This window comes from Mercenaria mercenaria, chromosome 6 (genome assembly GCF_021730395.1).
Source record: "Mercenaria mercenaria strain notata chromosome 6, MADL_Memer_1, whole genome shotgun sequence".
Lineage (NCBI taxonomy): Eukaryota > Metazoa > Mollusca > Bivalvia > Venerida > Veneridae > Mercenaria > Mercenaria mercenaria.
The window spans coordinates 47,001,249-47,020,793 of NC_069366.1; the positions used below are offsets into that span (position 1 = coordinate 47,001,249).

Genomic DNA, 19,545 nt, shown 5'->3' on the forward strand with positions numbered 1-19,545 from the left:
GCGTTTACAGTAGTCTCATGATAGCCAGACTCATGACTGATAATCAGTCTCATGATAACCAGTCTTGAAAATCAACCTGAGTATTGGTCAATTTCAAGACTGAGCTAAACAATCAACCAGTCAGACTGGTATATAAACTGAGCTTTATGCCTTGGAATCCTGTTTCTTAGAAAGGCAGACTCCTTGATTTAGGATATTTTCATGCTCAATATACATTTTCACCTCTTTTAGAAATAAAGATAGTTTGACACTAGAGTTAATTAATGGAGTCAGTTTTCTTACTATTTAACAAAAAACATATTAAATTTAATGTATACACACAAATCTTTTTTTCCCCTATAGATGCTTGTGTATACAAGGGCACAGTATACCGACAGAATGCTAAGTGGGACGATGGATGTGATTTCACATGTACATGTTTGGACGAAACAAACGGCATGTACTCATGCTCAGCCAAGTAAGTATTGCAGATTTTGAACCACAGTTCTTACTGGAAAATGAAATTCTGGGATTAGTTTATAAGAAATATGAGCCATGCCATGAGAAAACCAACATAGTGGCTTTGCGACCAGCATGGATCCAGACCGGCCTGCGCATCCGATTAGTTTATAAGAAATATGAGCCGTGCCATGAGAAAACCAACATAGTGGCTTTGCGACCAGCATGGATCCAGACCAGCCTGCGCATTCGCGCAGTCTGGTCAGGATCCATGTTGTTCGCTTTCAAAGCCTATTGCAATTAGAGAAACCGTTTGCGAACAGCATGGATCCATGCTGGTCGCAAAGCCACTATGTTGGTTTTCCCATGGCACGGCTCATATGTTTTTTTAAAAAACTTAGCTGAGGTGTTGATTTTGTTATATTTACAAATATGGACTGTTTCACTTTAAATTTAATCACAGCCTCATTTTGAGAAAATTCATGATCTATTAATAGATGTCCAGAGTATACCAACATTCCACCAGTGTGCAGACTCGAGTCTCAGACCGGAAGCTGCTGTAAGAGAGTGGTGTGTAATACAAACACTGGCGTCACTCTGCCACCTGGACCCACGCAAACACCTCCAACCACATCCCAACCAAGAATTGACCCGAAATGCCACGATAACATCAATAATTGTAAGGACTATGGAAAGGATGCTTGCGGCGCAGTATACAAGGACTGGGCAACCAGAAATTGTCCAATGACCTGCGGCATCTGTAGTATGTATAACACATTGTTATATATAATGTGTGCAACTCACCTACATGTTTTTTGTCATGTATAGTTTGTGTAATTTACTTTCATGCTAAACTTGTGATTTATAAATAACTTACTACTATGATCAATAGGTTAAATATTTATAAACCCAAAATGAGCTGACACATGATAGAAATATGCAAAATGATGATGCACATATTTGAGGTAACTAATACCTAGTGAGGAATGTCGCCCCCACACCCCCACTTTCAAACATTTACAAAAAGTACCTTCAGCTGTTAGCATTAAAAGAAAATACCAGCAACAGTTTTATTGGCTTAGCCTGGATCCCAGATATAAAAGTAAACATGAATAGTTACAAACATGATGTCTCCTTCAATATGCAGTTTGTTTATTTTACCAGTTCCAAGTTTCACTACTCCACCACCAGTGTGTGCTGACAAACTAAGTGACTGTAAGGACTATGGAGTCCAGGCTTGTTCAGGAATCTATGAACCATGGGCACAAGACAACTGTAGAAAGTTCTGCGGACTCTGCGTAACAACTGCTCCACGTAAGTATTCTTAAACCATGAAAATACAGTGTTCTGAAAAACTGGTATCTGATCAGTACAGATGTATATGGGTTTTTATCACACGTTTGACATTGCGGGAGTGTAATAAAACCATTACATAAAAACGATAATACACTTGTGTAGTAAAGTTTCGACATCGACATCGTTTATAGTATAGGAGACGTTGATCAAATTGACTTGTTTATATAGTAAAAGAAAGTAGAATTTTTGATATTTCGACAGAAAAAGCTGAATTGTGATAAAAAAATATTACATTTGTGACTTTCCACATTGAATTTAGTAAACTTGTTGAATAAAATTGATAAAATAGAGCCGAGCATTTTATTATTTTATTCAACTTGTTTAATAAACTCAATATGAAAAAACACTCATGTAATATCCTCTATGTATGTTTGAATCCATGGTAATCTCTGATTGGCCATAGACATTGCATTGAAGGTCATTCATCATTCACCTCTTCTACATGTGAAGGAGTTGTCTTTTTCTTGTTGAGAACAGTTTAATACTGGGAATGAATCCAGGAACACTGGATGAAATCCCATTGAAGAAGAGCATTAAACTCAACAACAGATTCAAATATTACACGAAAAAATAATCTCACATGTTGTTTTAACTTTTTTTGTTCAGCTTTCCCTGGCCAGTCAGTTATAACAACACCCTCTGCTTGTGTGGACAAACTGTCAACCTGTAGTCTGCTTGATACAAGTTTCTACTGTAGCGGAGAGTATTACGGCTATGCTTTGGAAAATTGCCAAAAGACTTGTGGCCTCTGCAACGATCACAGTAATTTTTGTTTTCCTTTATATTACTGTAAAATCATTATCATTTTCATGAGGGAACTAATTTTTATGGATTTTGAAACTTCATCAATCTACAAAATCGGATCCCAATGAATAGATATAATTCACATTGCTTTTATCTTTGATATTTGGAAACTGTGACTGAATGTTGCCAGGAAATAGTAATTTTTGCTAAACATAATGTTGAGATCTTTAAAAAAAATGGTTTTATATTCTTAATTATGCTTACAAAGGCATAGTTTCTAAAGTTCGGTCATTAATTCTTGTGCATTATTTGCAATATAGAGGTATAGGAAATCTGAAATTATTTAAGATAAAATCACTACTAATCTAATATTATTTATTTTAATAGATTCCATGGTGCTTAAGATTTCCCTAAACTAAAACATTGTGGTTATGTCATTTTCTTTGTTTTCCAGAGACCACAACAACAGCACCCCCACCAGTCACGGTTGATGCATCTAGTAAGTTTCACTTGTTAGTTATGTAAAGATTGGCTCAGATCCTGATACTAAACTTATTTAACACAACAAAAATGGTTAATACAGCATCAGTTACAAAATATGTCTTCTTATGTACTCGCTTACACATATAGTAACTTCAGTCTTTACCATCAGTACTAGCAAATACACCAGACATTTTAACTTGCTGCAGCCTTTCTGCCAAAAAAATATAAATGTTGCCAGAATTAACTTTTATCTAATAGTTTGCCAGTATTCACAAAATCTCACTGATAAATGATCATGTAACAGTTTACTAGTATGTTTTTGAGTACACTGCACATGAGTGCCTAACAGTATTTGCATGAATACACTTCACATGATAGCTTGCAAGTATTTGCCTGAAATTGCCACCTTTATTTGCCTGATGTCACCATTGCTGTGTAGCCTACCATTATTTCCCTGGAATCACCACCTGTATTTGCCTGATGTCGTTTTTACTTAACAGTCTACCAGTATTTGCCTGATGTCATTTTTACGTAACAGTCTACCAGTATTTGCCTGAACCGGCTGCAATAATAATTGTCCACCATAATTTGTCAGAATATATTCATTGTTCTATAATTGTCAGAAACCTTTGTTATACAAATGTATAACTATATGAAATATTTCAGAATGGATGCTCTTCCTGAAGGGAGTTGCCGGGGCCCCTGGTCCAGATCTGTACCAGTTGTGGTACTCCTCACAGACCCTTAATCCAAATGTTCCCCAGGCTCAGACCCTCACTTCATCATTCAATGGTCACTACAAACCAGATTACTCTAACCACTGGAAGGATTTATGCATTGACCAGGTACGTCCAGTCTCTTGTCTCTTTTCTCTCTGGTTTAGGCCATAAATATTTTTTGCATATACAGTTACACAGAAGTGCTTGAAATAGCAAAGGGATGGAAATATTGCTGTCAAGGATTTTGAGCAAACATAGAAAATATGTGGAAAATTGCCGAGGACCAGACAAATTGTTTGAATAGCATGGGTGCTGAAGCAAGAGCAGGTGGTTCACTTTATTATTATTACTTTATTTTTGTTTCCTCTATTCAGGTTATATAAAAATATTTATGTTACCTCTGTTCAGGTTATATAAAAATATTTATGTTTCCTATATTCAGGTTATATAAAAATATTTATGTTACCTCTATTCAGGTTATATAAAAATATTTATGTTACCTCTATTCAGGTGAAGGTAGGAATCTACAACAATGGAGTAGAGAAGGCCAACATTATTTTCAATGCAACAGGGGCAGACAAGAACAGCTGGTTTACCTCAGACAGGATTATCTCCTCTACATGGACGGACATCAAGTCGGCACAGAAAGAAATCTTCAGCTTGGCAGGGTAATTGGCACTCCATTTTCTACTTTCATTCTACTTACGAAATATTTGTTGATAGAAGTGAGTTTCTCTAGATGAAGCTATGTACCCCTGATGCGTTTGAATTCCCATAATTTGTTTACTGAAGGCATAGTTTTCCAGGGATCATAATGACCATTTACCTACACTTGTTTACGTATCTCACATTGTCATACAAACAACATGCATTTCACCGTAAGTTGCTCAAAGGATACGTTAGAAGGCTTGCTGTATGAACAGTAAGTGTTAGTAGAAGATTTTGTGATTTCTGCAAAACGCGTGCTGGTTATGTGTATTGTTGTTGGGGTATAAACAACTATGATAGAATATTACAGCATCTGTTTTGAAGAGGAACATCTTGAAATTATACTATGACTTTTTCAGTGATGCTAATACTGGCCGTGAGTTCTACGTTAATGGCCACTCATCAAAGACCGACAATTGTGACTCTTTCGGCTGGATTATGGTCTCAACAAAATCATCCTGCTTCTATGAGGCCGGAGACAAGAAACCAACATTCTACTATGCACCAGGAACCAGTCAGGCTCATTGGGGATTCAGTAAGTATTAAGTTCAGGTATTCATTGGCAAAATACAGAATATTTTAAGCCAGTCTTTTTGACAAGAAAATAAAACAAATGGAAAAAGGAAAAAATTGACACAGTTTAAGAAAAACAGATATCATCTCACATTATCTATACTTCATTTTACAGGAATAATCCATCTTACGTGCATTTATCTACATATAGAAAAAAACTTATAAAGAAGTAAAATGTATATGTTTTGTTATAATTCTTGCATTACCATATGTGGCAAGTATCTGCATCTATACTTTCAGCAAATCCTGGAACTGGAGATGTGTTCGCTATCCAAGCACATTCACAATGTAAGTAACTTAGTTTGTACAATAATAATATTTAAAATATGGCCATAGTTATCTTTACAGCTTCATTAAAAGAACTATGCATGCAATTTCAACATAAATAAGGGGGAAGCAACTCTTGCATCCTTATCACATAGACATAACACTATTCAACAAACAGTGGTTTTGTTAGATCTTCCTCAGTGAACAAATACTTTTTTTCTGTTTTGATATTTTAATTATAACACAACATGGGAGCTCATGTTTTTATGCATGTAGTTGTGTAGGAATATTACAGATTTACACATTTTGTATTTTATGAATAAACAGTACCTGTTACACATGTATTGTGTTTTGTTTTAGGCCCACCAGGCAGTGTAACAGGACAAGTCACTGGATCTCCACACTCAACAGCAGCAGCAGGTTAGTCGTTCGTCTGTCTGTCTGTTCATCTGTTCTTACGCCTGTCCTTCGATAGTCAACCTTATGCTTTGAATTGAATAGAATTTTACTTGTTTCACTTGTGGTGTATGCTCATTGAGGCTACTGCTGACACTGGGACAATCCTAACCATTGGACAACCCAGTCCATTGGACATCCGAAAACATGGTCAGGGTTGTCCCTAATATGATATAAAGTTGTCCCATGGTTGGTATTGTTTTGAACTCCTACTGATATATGTATGTGACATGTTTTGAGAAGCATTTCAATTTTACTTTAAACCATTGTTGCATATTTCAACAAATAACTTCAGTAGAGTACATTTTTAAGAATGTGTCTTATTTGTGTTTTCAGTATGTGAATACAAGGGTAAACAGTACACACAGGGACAATTCTGGACAGACGGATGCCAGTATAACTGCAGTTGTGAAGACGCTTCCATTGGCTACTACAGATGTAGAAACCTGTAAGTCTGGAAATAGTGTTGTCTGAAATTTTACTGGTGGGGATGAAAGGTCTTAGGGTGGAGGAGGAGCAAATGAGTACAACTGTAGATCTGAGGGTACTTTCATTAACTGCTCTTCAAGTCATGGAATTAAAAAACATGAACGGCCCAAACCTTAGGGGCAAGGTTTAAGGGGAGAGGCCATAGAAATGAGGGGCTGAAGAAGATGGATAAATGAGTACCACTCAGTGCAGGTTATATAAATGCAGCCCACATCTTGTCAGAATTATGCTCTTTTTTTAAACTTGACATTTTGGCAAAACATTTGCAGACATTGTATGTTTCTCAACAACTTCTTTACTGAATGCTTTCAAATTCAACACAAGTATTTTACATTACTAAATACTTCAGAACCTGACAAGTAAGACCACCTATGGTTGTTTTCAAGGTATCTTAATAGCAGGGTGGTCTTATTATCAGGTCAGCCATTACTGAGATACAGACATAAACCATTATTTCAAACATATGACTACTTGTTGAAATGAAAAAAAAAGTTTTTTCTAAAGATTATACTGGTTGGCAACCCAGATTCGGACAATTTTACAACCTTTTCAGCTGTCATATTTTCATTTTTAATTCAAGATCCATGAAACGTTACTTGAATCAAGTTCATTTCTTTGGTGTCACAAAATGCGAATTTGTTTGTATCTAAAAGTAAACTGAACACGTCACTGAGACCTGTAAGAGGGTATGTAAATTTAACGTTTTTAGCTCACCTGTCACAAAGTGACAAGGTGAGCTTTTGTGATCGTGCGGTGTCCGTCGTCCGTCGTCCGTCCGTCAGTCCGTGCGTCCGTCCGTGCGTCCGTCCGTAAACTTTTGCTTGTGACCACTCTAGAGGTCACATTTTTCATGGGATCTTTATGAAAGTTGGTCAGAATGTTCATCTTGATGATATCTAGGTCAAGTTCGAAACTGGGTCACGTGCCGTCAAAAACTAGGTCAGTAGGTCTAAAAATAGAAAAACCTTGTGACCTCTCTAGAGGCCATATATTTCACAAGATCTTCATGAAAATTGGTCAGAATGTTCACCTTGATGATATCTAGGTCAAGTTCGAAACTGGGTCACGTTCCATCAAAAACTAGGTCAGTAGGTCTAAAAATAGAAAAACCTTGTGACCTCTCTAGAGGCCATATATTTCACAAGATCTTCATGAAAATTGGTCAGAATGTTCACCTTGATGATATCTATGGTCAAGTTCGAAACTGGGTCACGTGCCATCAAAAACTAGGTCAGTAGGTCAAATAATAGAAAAACCTTGTGACCTCTCTAAAGGCCATATTTTTCATGGGATCTGTATGAAAGTTGGTCTGAATGTTCATCTTGATGATATCTAGGTCAAGTTCGAAACTGGGTCACGTGCGGTCAAAAACTAGGTCAGTAGGGCTAAAAATAGAAAAACCTTGTGACCTCTCTAGAGGCCATATATTTCACGAGATCTTCATGAAAATTGGTCAGAATGTTCATCTTGATGATATCTAGGTCAAGTTCGAAACTGGGTCACGTGCCATCAAAAACTAGGTCAGTAGGTCAAATAATAGAAAAACCTTGTGACCTCTCTAGAGGCCATATTTTTCATGGGATCTGTATGAAAGTTGGTCAGAATGTTCATCTTGATGATATCTAGGTCAAGTTCGAAAGTGGGTCACGTGCCGTCAAAAACTAGGTCAGTAGGTCAAATAATAGAAAAACCTTGTGACCTCTCTAAAGGCCATATTTTTCATGGGATCTGTATGAAAATTGGTCTGAATGTTCATCTTGATGATATCTAGGTCAAGTTCGAAACAGGGTCATGTGCGGTCAAAAACTAGGTCAGTAGGTCTAAAAATAGAAAAACCTTTTGACCTCTCTAGAGGCCATACTTGTGAATGGATCTCCATAAAAATTGGTCAGAATGTTCACCTTGATGATATCTAGGTCAAGTTTGAAACTGGGTCATGTGCCTTAAAAAACTAGGTCAGTAGGTCAAATAATAAAAAAACCTTGTGACCTCTCTAGAGGCCATACTTTTCATGGGATCTGTATGAAAGTTGGTCTGAATGTTCATCTTGATGATATCTAGGTCAAGTTTGAAACTGGGTCAATTGCTATCAAAAACTAGGTCAGTAGGTCTAAAATTATTAAAATCTTTTGACCTCTCTAGAGGCCATATTTTTCAATGGATCTTCATGAAAATTGATCTGAATATTCACCTTGATGATATCTAGGTCAGTTTCGAAACTGGGTCATGTGCGGTCAAAAACTAGGCCAGTAGATATAAAAATAGAAAAAACTTGTGACCTCTCTAGAGGCCATATTTTTCATGAGATCTTCATGAAAGTTAGTGAGAATGTTCACCTTGATGATATCTATGTAAAGTTCAAAACAGGGTCACGTACCTTCGAAAACTAGGTCAATAGGTCAAATAATAGAAAAACCTTGTGACCTCTCTAGAGACCATATTTTTCAATGGATCTTCATGAAAATTGGTCAGAATTTTTATCTTGATAATATCTAGGTCAAGTTCAAAACTGGGTCACATGAGCTCAAAAACTAGGTCACTATGTCAAATAATAGAAAAAACGACGTCATACTCAAAACTGGGTCATGTGGGAAGAAGTGAGCGATTCAGGACCATCATGGTCCTCTTGTTTGCGTGTTGCAGGACCTAGAAATCGGACAGTAGTAAAACGCTATTTATCATCATTTCTGTCTCGCAGAATCACTTTAGGTCGGTGTTAATGATAAAAACCACATGTTTACCTTATTTAAATTCAGCTATTAATGTTTGATATTAGGTTGTCAAGAGTTAAAAAATTCAGCTGGCCTACATACGACACAAAAGTTTAAGTAATACAAAACTGGTTTAAATGCATTTAACTTGTGTTATTAACAGGAAAACCTTGACACTTGTTTTAAAACACATAATTTTCTCGTCTGCATTTAGCAGATTGTAGATGTCATGTTGGGGCCTCAAACAAGTATGCGCATGCGCACTGATTGACTGAAAGCACATGCAACTTTTGCCAGTGGGAACTGTCACAATATTTCGTGAACAAAATGTTAATATTTTAATTTTGTAAGTTTTACTCAGCGATTTGCAATTGTTGCAGTGGATGTTGCACATAAAGCAAGCGTCTCTATACTTGTCAACAAATGATAAAAAATAACGCCAAAATAAGCATTTACGCGACTGTCCGGATTTCGAGGTCTTCCGAAATTCTGGGTCGCCAACAAGTAGTGTTACTGAGATAGAAACAACTTAAAGAACTGTAATTAACAAATAGTAGTGTTTTTAAGATCTGAAGACTGTGTTCCATATCCCAAAAAGAAAAATATGTTTGTTGTGGGGGAAAGACTAATTCTGATTTCGTCTCAGCCTGACAATGTAAATATTTCTTATAATATTACATTTAATGCTGACTCAATAAATTTTATTTTTACTTTCCACTGAAAGAAACAAATGCCCTTTGTATCTTATATTTCTGTAGATGTCCACAATACACCAACCTCCCACCAGGTTGTAAACTGGTGACCAATCCTGGAGAATGCTGTGCTCAACCAGACTGCGGAACAGTTTTAATATCCACCATTAAACCTCAGATAGTTGTAGGAGGTGCTGGTAAGAAACTGTGGCAGAAATTATTTATAATATAATATATGATATATTTTTACAGGTGCCCAGTATACGGCAAATTACCTGCGGGTTGTAAACTTGTTATTGTAACAGGTCATTGTTGTGCAGAGGTGACTTGTAATGCTGGAGTGGCTCCTGTCACTCCTATAACAGTTATTAATGCTACCGGTATGAACATGATGTTGACCCATTTTGCACAATATTTCCCATGCACACTATTTCACAGCTTGATATGGAGAGTAATCCACTACACTAGCAATGTTACTGATATGAACATGATGCTAGCCCATTTTGCACAATATTTACAGCACCACTTTTTTAGCCCACCATCTGATGATGGTGGGCTATTCAAATCACTCTGCGTCCGTGGTCTGTCGTCCTTCCGTCCGTCCATTAACAATTTCTCGTTATCGCGTCTTCTCAGAAACTACTGGAGGGATTTTGACCAAACTTTGTCAGAATGATGTATTGGTACCCTAGTTGTGTCCCTCTGAAAATCAGACTTGTTCAACAATGTTTGAATGAGCTATGGCCCTTTGTTTATTGTTATAATTTACATTGATTTATATAGGGAAAAACTTTGAAAATCTTCTTGTCCAAAACCACAGGGCCTAGGGCTTTGATATTTGGTATGTAGCATCATCTAGTGGTCCTCTACCAAGATTCTTCAAATTATTTTCCTGGGGTCAAATACGGCCCCACCCCGGGGGTCACATGGTTTATATAGACTTATATAGGGAAAAACTGAAAAACCTCTTGTCCAAAACTACAGGGCCTAGGGCTTTGATATTTTGTATGTGACATCATCTAGTGGTCCTCTACTAAGATTATTCAAATTATTCCCCTAGGGTCAAATATGGCCCCGCCCTGGGGGTCACATGGTTTACATAGACTTATATAGGGAAAAACTTTGAAAATCTTGTCCAAACCACAAAGCCTTGGGCTTTGATATTTGTCATGTAGCATCATCTAGTGGTTCTCTATCAAGTTTGTTCAAATTATCCCCCTAGGGTCAAATATGGCCCCACCCCGGGGGTCACATGGTTCATATAGACTTATATAGGGAAGAACTTTTAAAATCTTCTTGTCCATAACCTACAACATTCAAATTTGGACCACATGTATAGTTTTGAGTGGCAAGATGAACCTTGACATGAGTTGACCTTGATCTTGACCTAGTGACCTACTTTCACATTTCTGTAGCTACAGCCTTCAAATTTGGACCACATGCATAGGTTTATGTACCGAAACAAACTTTGACCTTGACATTGACCTAGTGACCTACTTTCACTTTTTTGAAGGTACAGGCTTCAAATTTGGACTAAATGCATTGTTTTGTGTTCCAAAATGAAATTTGACCTAGTGACCTACTTTCACATTTCTCAAGCTACAGCCTTTCAAATTTGGACCACATGCATAGTTTTGTGTACCGAAATGAACTTTGATCTCGAGTTTGACCTAGTGACCTAATTTCACATTTCAGAAGTTACGGGCTGCAAATTTGGACCACATGCATAGTTTTGTGATCTGAATTGAAATCTGACATTGATTTTTACCTAATACCTACATTCACATTTCTCAAGCTACAGCCTTCAAATTTGAAGCACATGCATAGTTTTGTGTGCCGGAATGAACATTGACCTCGAAATTGATCTAGTGGCCTACTTTCACGTTTCTCAAGCTACAGCTTTCAAACCGAAATGAATTTTGACCTTGAGCTAGTCTTGAAATTTGGAGCATTCAAAAATGGCTCAATGGTGGGCACCAAGATCACTCTGTGATCTCTTGTTTTTAAATCTGCTGGCTTTCAAATTTTGCTTTATGCTGCACTGAGGGTGAATATTTTATGTCGAAACTGAGGGACAATTAATAGCGCTCTCTTCTATGTAAGTATACTTTGCCAAATTCTTAAAAATGTGGACAGCATTTTTTAAGTCTATGTCAGTAATAACACATCGAATTTTCAACAGTATATGAAAGGATGATGTTGTTCTATAACTACTTTTTGTGACACATCCAAGTTACGGTCATTTATCAATTATTATTACTGTGAAATCATTAATATTCGTGGGGGACTAATTTTCGTTGATTTCGTGGTTGAGTTAATCCACGAAATTTAATCCCAACGAACAAGTAAAATTCCTATTCATTTTATGTTCAAAAGTTGATATCCACGAATTCATATCCCCACGAAATTGCCATTTTGACCAAAACCACGAAATTTCATGATTTTACAGTATTATATTTATTTGCTTCATTCGCAAGTGTTTAAACATTCATCACCATAGTCTGTGTATTGTGTAAAATGCAAATATATCACATGATCCTATTGAAATTTTGAAATGTATAACTGAAAGTTGGCAATATTTCATAGGATGACTGATTTTGGCAACCTAGATCTAGTTCTTCATTGAAACAATTAACATCTCTGTGAAATGCATCTGTAATGATATGTTACAAATGACACCTTCATGTGACCTTTTAGCAATAATATTAAGATGTGATCTGATAAAATAGGGTGCTTAACTAATGCAACACCATACAGATCTACCAAAATCCTGTCATATTTTTCAATTAGCAAGTATGAAAAATATTTCAAACATCTCATTGAGGATCAGCATCAAGTTTGCATGTGGAGCAGTGTGAACCAAATGTATGAAATGAAGTACATGTATTAATGATTGTGCTGATATATGCTTTGAAAATCATGAATCAAAATTGTAATCTTGCATTTACTTTTTCGACCGCAAGTACTTTCGTTCGGTGTTTTGAATCCGAAAATATTGTATATTTGTGATAAAGACTTTATTAAAGCCTGTCCTTCTGATGCTATATTTTAGCAATGTTATTTGCAGAATATTTAGTAATTTGTATGCACTGAAGCTTACTTTTTAAAAGCTTTTTACTTGAACACATCTTTTGAATGGCCCCGGTCTAGCAAAGTGCTCAAATAATATGTCTGTATATTGCCTACTTTCATTTCAATATATATGTTTTTTTATTCCTTTATTTAATTTGTTAACAGGTTTTTCAAGGAATTTTATGCAGGCAAAGAGTAATTTTCCATATTTTACTTTTCTAATTCTCTTCAAAGTCTACCGAAAGGTTAATGTAAAAAATTTAGTATACATGCGTAATATATAAACAACGCTCCCTTGTCTGCAATGTGCGAGTTGTATTATGGTATATCTGCGGTGTGTTCTATTTATAGAATATGAGAGAGCGCTATTAGAATGTCTTTTTCAGTTGTTCAAGAATTTGCTTTTTTATGCATATTCATAGAACAATTGTTTGTCCACCCACTTAACTCAGTAGCAGTAGGAAGAGTGTAGGTCTGTTGATCCCAGGGTTGTGAGTTTGCTCCCCTTGCGAAGCATGTGTTCTCTGTGAGGCTTGATAAAAGACATTGTGTCTAAAATCGTTTGCCCCGACCCTGATTCATGTGGGGGAAGTTGGCAGCTACTTGTTTTAGAACAGGTTAGTACTGGTACAGTGTCTAGGAAAACTGGTTAAGTTAACTGCCAGCCATTACATAACTGAAATACTGTTAAAAAACTGCACCAAACCAAAAGTAAAGTAAAGCGAAGCAAAGAAAAATTGTCTCTACATACAATCTGAAAGGATCTCCTTGTTAATAATGTCTGTGAAGTATAAAAAAAGTCAAGTATCATTTTCATACAAGTTTTTACTTTATGGGTATGGTATACATTTAAACACTGATTGCTCCATAGCAAAATGCTCTGTTTAGGGTTTTAAGTGATGCAGATATAGAAAATATGAGGGAAACAATGCGGACCACCCAAATTGTTTGAGTGAGCCTTTGTGTTTTGGCTTTCGATGCTCAAATGAGTGATGTTTCACTGTATTGAAGATACTAGATTCTCTCTGCTTTACATCTATTTTATCTGCACAACTAACACTGTTATTAATTACATTTTTCACAAATTGAAACTTTGTGTGCACTTTCTTGAAAACAGTTTCGTACTCATATAGATAAGACATTTTAAAGACTACTTTCACTATAAATTACATATTAGAAAGCAGTTTGCCAGATTGTAACGTTTAGATTTATTTTTAAATCTGTATTAAGCAGCCAGTCGAAGGAAAAAGACAGTTTGCTTGCTTAAGGCAGAGGACTTAGACAAGATGAAATATTAGAACAACTTATCAGTCTGAGAAGTTAACTGGCTTGTTTCATAATATAGGTGGCCGCTATGACAAGTCCAACTGTATTCACATCTTCAACGCTTTTTTTGCATTTTGGGAGTCCTACTTTTTTGATTTTGATTACAAAGTGAAATAATGTTTTTTTACTAGTAAATATGTGTAAAGTAATCAAACTACAAACAATACAGTCATTTCAGAGCTGAAAGAGATAGGGTCATGTCACCAAAGTACTTCGAATTTTATTTCAAAATTAAACAACAAGCAAAAAGGCAATAACAAAAAAACTTTCTTCTTTATATTGAAATGAACATAAATGAAGAATAATATTACGTTAAATGATCGAGTATTAGTTTTGTTTATATCTGGTAAAATTGTTTGGGGCAGGGTGGAAAAGTTATGGTGACTACATTGCCCTATCAATATGTCTATGCTACTTATCAGGTTTTTGTTTGAAAAAAAAATTTAAAAAAAAAGATAGAAAAGGCTTAAATAATTTGGGGTAGAGTTGATGGATGTATAAAATTTTGTAGGCCATAACTTGTTCAGCTCAGGTAACTTGATCAGCACAGATAAACTTATAATATCGTTTTTCCCTAAGTTTTGGGACACAAAAATATAAAAAAAACTGTGCTGTCCCACAACTTAATTTCACAAAAAATATTTGAAGAAAAGATTTCTCAAACTACTGTATTTGTATATTTCAGCATTCTGTACATACAAGGGACAATACTATACCCAGGATCAGACATGGAATGATGGATGCAGCCAGTCTTGTACATGTACCAATGCTGACCAAGGAATGTACTCTTGTAGAGCTGTGTAAGTAGGCTTTCCTCATTGCCACTTCTTTTCAAACCTTTTCTCAATTTATTTAATGGAATGTTTAAAATTCATTGAGCTTTCAGGAAACGATTCTTAAAGTTTTCAATTATATACACTTAAAGGGATATTTTCAATGCTGAAATGTATAATTATATGGTTTTAAAGGAGCATGCCTCCAGATGAATTTTAAACTTCCATCAGACTTCTGTTTTTTAAAAAAAGCAGGTGACATGATATGTATCAAAATTAATAATGAAGAATCATTTAAGTAGATATTTTAATATGTTTCGTATAAGAAACAGCTAAATTCCTTCTATTTTGCATCGAATTTAAATAGCCTGACTAAAACTTTTGAGGGAGTTCTACATATGAGCCGCACCATGAGAAAACCAACATAGTGCATTTATGACCAGCATGGATCCGGACCAGCCAGCTCATCCGCGCAGTCTGGTCAGGATCCATGCTGTTGGCTTTCAAACTCTATTGCAATTAGAGAAGCTGTTAGTGAAAGCATGGATCCTGACCAGACTGCGCGGAGGCACAGGCTGGTCCGGATCCATGCTGGTCGCAAATGCACTATGTTGGTTTTCTCATGGTGCGGCTCATATGTTATTAAGAGTGTTTTTACAGATAAAAAATCCCTAAAATGTGCAGAATCACTTCAAGTTTTCATTTATTGCAATTACTAACAACCGAAAAACGAAAGTATTTTCAAAAAAAAAATTTGACATAAATCTGAAGACGTGCAGCTTTAATACTTTGATATAGTTAAACCTATGCTATTTTTTGTCTTGGAAGAGATGTTTGCTCTGTGGGGGTGTTGTTAGTAGAGAGTAGTATAGTCTTATGTTAAGAGAAGTGACACTATTACCTTAAAGGGATTAAATAAGACATTGAATCCAATTTTTTTTAACTAGTAAGTTGATGATTATTTTCAGGTGTTTGAACTGGAACAACTTACCAAGTATCTGTCACCTTGAGGATCCAAAACCACCCCTGTGTTGCCAACAGCCCAGGTGCCCCAGTGGTGTTATCATCAATATTCCGAAGGCCTACAAAGCAGAATATCCTGGTTACACATACGTTTAGTCAAACACAGTTTCAGGCCATTGCCTTCTTATTTGATAATCTTGCATTTGATTATTTAAAATGCTCTTTGTTTATAAATAGATTGTAATAAAAGAGGAATATATTTATATGTAAAAATTTGGTCTGTTTTTCTTTGTCAAGTAAGTTTTCCGCACATAATGTGAGCCTTGATATACGAGATATGGAGTCAGTCGCTAACCATAGAGAAGTTTGAGCTTTCCCACATACAAGGAGACTTAAAAATTATTGGGCTGTGTGTTGGGCCTCTTAATGTCGAGCATGATTTTGTCTAGTTTGTGTGTCTGTCTGCCTTTCTGCTTATCCATCAACAAAAATGGCTCATACTGAATGTCTAACACATCTGGTTGCGTTTCAACCGAACTTTGTAGAGAGGTACAGTTCCATTGCTTGTTTTTCAGTTTTTGTTTCGAGTGAGCTGTTGGAATAGGTGGATGATCGTGTGTCAGTTGTCCTGCAATCTACCTAAACATTTTTACTTGAACATATTCCTCCCTAAAACGACTGGTCAGTATAACACCTGACTTGGTCAGGAGTAACTTTGCAAGGACCACTTTCTAGTTTGTTCAGATGGTTTAGATTGGCCCGTTGTAGGTGCCGCTAGAGCTAGAAATAAAAAAAAAGTTTAAACACCTTTTCAGAATGATGGATGTTTACCAAACTGTTCTGTAGCATCCATGTATGGACCTCTTAGTTTTGTCAAATTGTTTTGATTTGCCCTATTTAATGGTCATTAAAAGTTAAATATAGAAGAAAACAAAAAAAAAACATTTTAAACAACAACTTATCATGAACTACTTGATGCATCTTCACCAAACTGTATCATTTTTGTATGAAAATAAAAGCTAGAGTTTTAAACTTGTTCTTCAATGTTATCTCATGATGCCAGAGACATATGTGAAATTTGAAATCACTTGGCCTTGTAGTTTCTGAATAACTTGCCTATATGCAAAATCTTTTAACGAAAATTTCTAGGTTGGCAAGAGCTTATGGTGGCCAGCAGTGCTTGACTGTTCAAAAGCCTTGCCACTATTATAAAAAGTGGGGAAAAAAATACAGACCTGCTAAAACAAGTACAAAAGGGGCAACAGTGTTTCAGTTGCAGAACTTTTGATGTTTCGTAAGATTACTGATTATGGCAAAAAAAAGTGCTACATAAAAAAAAGGTGCAAAATTGACAGAGTTGTATGCACTGCATGTTTGATCAGGGAATGAATGTGTGAAATTTCGTTCCATTTCCAAAAATGGTTATTGTGATACCAACTTACATACAAAACCTAACCAAAAATTTCTAAGTCAAAACAGGGGCATAACTTTGTAAGAATGCAAAAAAAAGAGGTATTGAAACTGTGCATTACATGTCAGATCAACTCGTTGAACAAGTATATGACATTCTAATCCATTCCCATTAGAGGCTAGTGAGATACCAGCTAACATACTGAACTGAACAAGATATTTCTGGGTCAAAAAGGGGCATAACTTTGTAAAAATGAATAAAAAGACTTGTTATGGAACCTGCACATGGCACAGAAGATAGCACAGTTAACATAAGCGGTTTCAATCCATTTCTGTTCATGGATACCGAGATACCGGCTTACATACGGAAACTGAAAAGACACGGGTCAAACCAATTTATTTTGCTTGGTTACATTCCATATTTCCAAAGGATCTTCTTATAGATTTTATTAATACCCCACCACTCGTATACCCCGCCACGAGTGGTGGGGGGTTACAGGAATGGTCTCCGTCCTTCCGTCCGTCTGTCTGTCTGTCCGTAACATTTTGTGTCCGCTCTGTATCTCCTAAACCCCTTGAAGGATTTTCATGAAACTTAGGCCAAATGATCACCTCATCAAGACGATGTGCAAAACCCATGAGTCAGCCATGTCGGGTCAAGGTCGCAACTCGAGGTCAAAGGTCCTGTGTCTTCTAAACCCCTTGTTGGCTCAAGGTCAAGGTCACAACTCTAGGTCAAAGGTATGAGCCTTCAATTTTGTGTCCGCTCTCTATATCTCCTAAACCCATTGAAGCATAATCATGAAACTTTGGTCAAATGATAACCTTATCAAGACAAAGTGCAGAACTTATGAGTCAGCTATGTCGGCTTAAGGTCAAGGTCACAAGTTAAGGTCAAAGGGTTGAGCCTTCCATTTTGTGTCCACTCTGTATCTCCTAAACCCCTTAAAGGATTTTCATGAAACTTGGGTCAAATGATCAGCTTATCAAGACGATATGCAAAACTCATGAGTCAGTCTTGTTTGCTCAAGGTCAAGGTCACAACTATGAGTCAAATGTTTGAGCCTTCCATTTTGTGTCCGTTCTGTATCACCTAAACCCCTTGATGGAATTTCAAGTAACTAATGGGTCAGTTAATCACCTTATCAAGATGATGTGCAGCACTCACGAGTCAGCCATGTTGGCTCAATGTCAAGGTCACATTTTTACTCAAGGTCAAAGGTTCGAGCCTTCCATTTTATGTCTGCTCTGTATCTCCTAAACCCCTTGGGGGATTTTAATATGACTTGGCTGTAATATTCCATTTATCAAGACAATGTGCAGAATTCAATATTCACCCCTGCCAGCTTATGGTCAAGGTCACAACTCGATTGTTTAACGGTTCCACTCAATACCGTAAACTCTTTCACTATCCATAACAATGGCGGGGGATATAGCTGTCTTTCAGACTGCCTTGTTAACTATCACAACAGCAGTCCTTGTGCCATGTGGTAGAAGGTCTCCCTGTACTTGGACTAAGTTTTGTTATATTTTCTGGTCCTTTGGGATGATTGAGTCCATTCAGATTTGCTACTGAAGAATTCCACTTAAGCCGATGCTATGGGATGTGAGGGGTGTTGCACAATTCATTATCTTGGTCAAACTGAGTCAGCTATTATTTTGCTTGATGGTGTTGTATGCTTTCAAAGGAGCTCTTGCAGATTTTATTTACCAAATCAGGATGCCGGCACAGATGTAAATGCCAACATGGGTGCCTGCAATAGCTCTACCTGTACTTTGATTAATCGAGTTAAAAATGAGCACACTTTTGACAAAATAAATGCTTACGTTATGCCAGTTTTCCTTTGAGGTATCTAGTGATGCTGAAGGCATGTGAAGTTTAACAGCATTTAGATCATGCATTTTGAGAAACCTGCTTACTGGTACATATAAAGCTTCTGTGATGCTCATGCCAACAAAAGGGTGACAAGAAAAGCTCTTATATTTGAAAAAAAAAATTCAAATAATCGAGCTAAAAAACCTTGACCTGCTGCGTGCCAACACATTTGCAAACAAAATCAGCTCAACATATATCCTCATAGTATTACATACATGAAATACATGTACATGGTTTGGAGTGTCTAAATAAAACTGGGAAGAAAAGTCAACTGCTTTAGGGAAATGCAGTCCTGCCATTTTCTGTCTATCCACAGACATATCTCAGACAATTGGTAGAAATGTTTACTGCAATAGGAAAAGATGACCCTGCAAATTTCATACAGATTGCTTGAAGAAGGCAAGATTTATGGCCCTTTGTACTTCCATATGTATTACATTATATGAGCCGCACCATGAGAAAACCAGCATAGTGCATTTGCGACCAGCA

General features: G+C 36.4%; 1 protein-coding gene across 1 annotated transcript in view; it reads left to right on the forward strand.

The window, feature by feature from the left end:
- LOC123550515 (uncharacterized) overlaps window positions 1-16,046 on the forward strand; it is a 75,747-nt gene extending 59,701 nt beyond the window's left edge. Inside the window, exons 74-87 of the mRNA XM_053546789.1 lie at window positions 343-457; window positions 936-1,201; window positions 1,603-1,752; window positions 2,401-2,556; window positions 2,993-3,037; window positions 3,688-3,866; window positions 4,251-4,408; window positions 4,808-4,983; window positions 5,262-5,309; window positions 5,649-5,708; window positions 6,081-6,192; window positions 9,703-9,833; window positions 14,720-14,834; window positions 15,776-16,046. Coding sequence (XP_053402764.1) covers window positions 343-457; window positions 936-1,201; window positions 1,603-1,752; window positions 2,401-2,556; window positions 2,993-3,037; window positions 3,688-3,866; window positions 4,251-4,408; window positions 4,808-4,983; window positions 5,262-5,309; window positions 5,649-5,708; window positions 6,081-6,192; window positions 9,703-9,833; window positions 14,720-14,834; window positions 15,776-15,926 — 1,862 coding nt within the window. The 3' untranslated portion in view covers window positions 15,927-16,046. The remainder of the gene's footprint in view (window positions 1-342; window positions 458-935; window positions 1,202-1,602; window positions 1,753-2,400; window positions 2,557-2,992; window positions 3,038-3,687; window positions 3,867-4,250; window positions 4,409-4,807; window positions 4,984-5,261; window positions 5,310-5,648; window positions 5,709-6,080; window positions 6,193-9,702; window positions 9,834-14,719; window positions 14,835-15,775) is intronic.
- The last annotated feature ends 3,499 nt before the right edge of the window (window positions 16,047-19,545 follow it).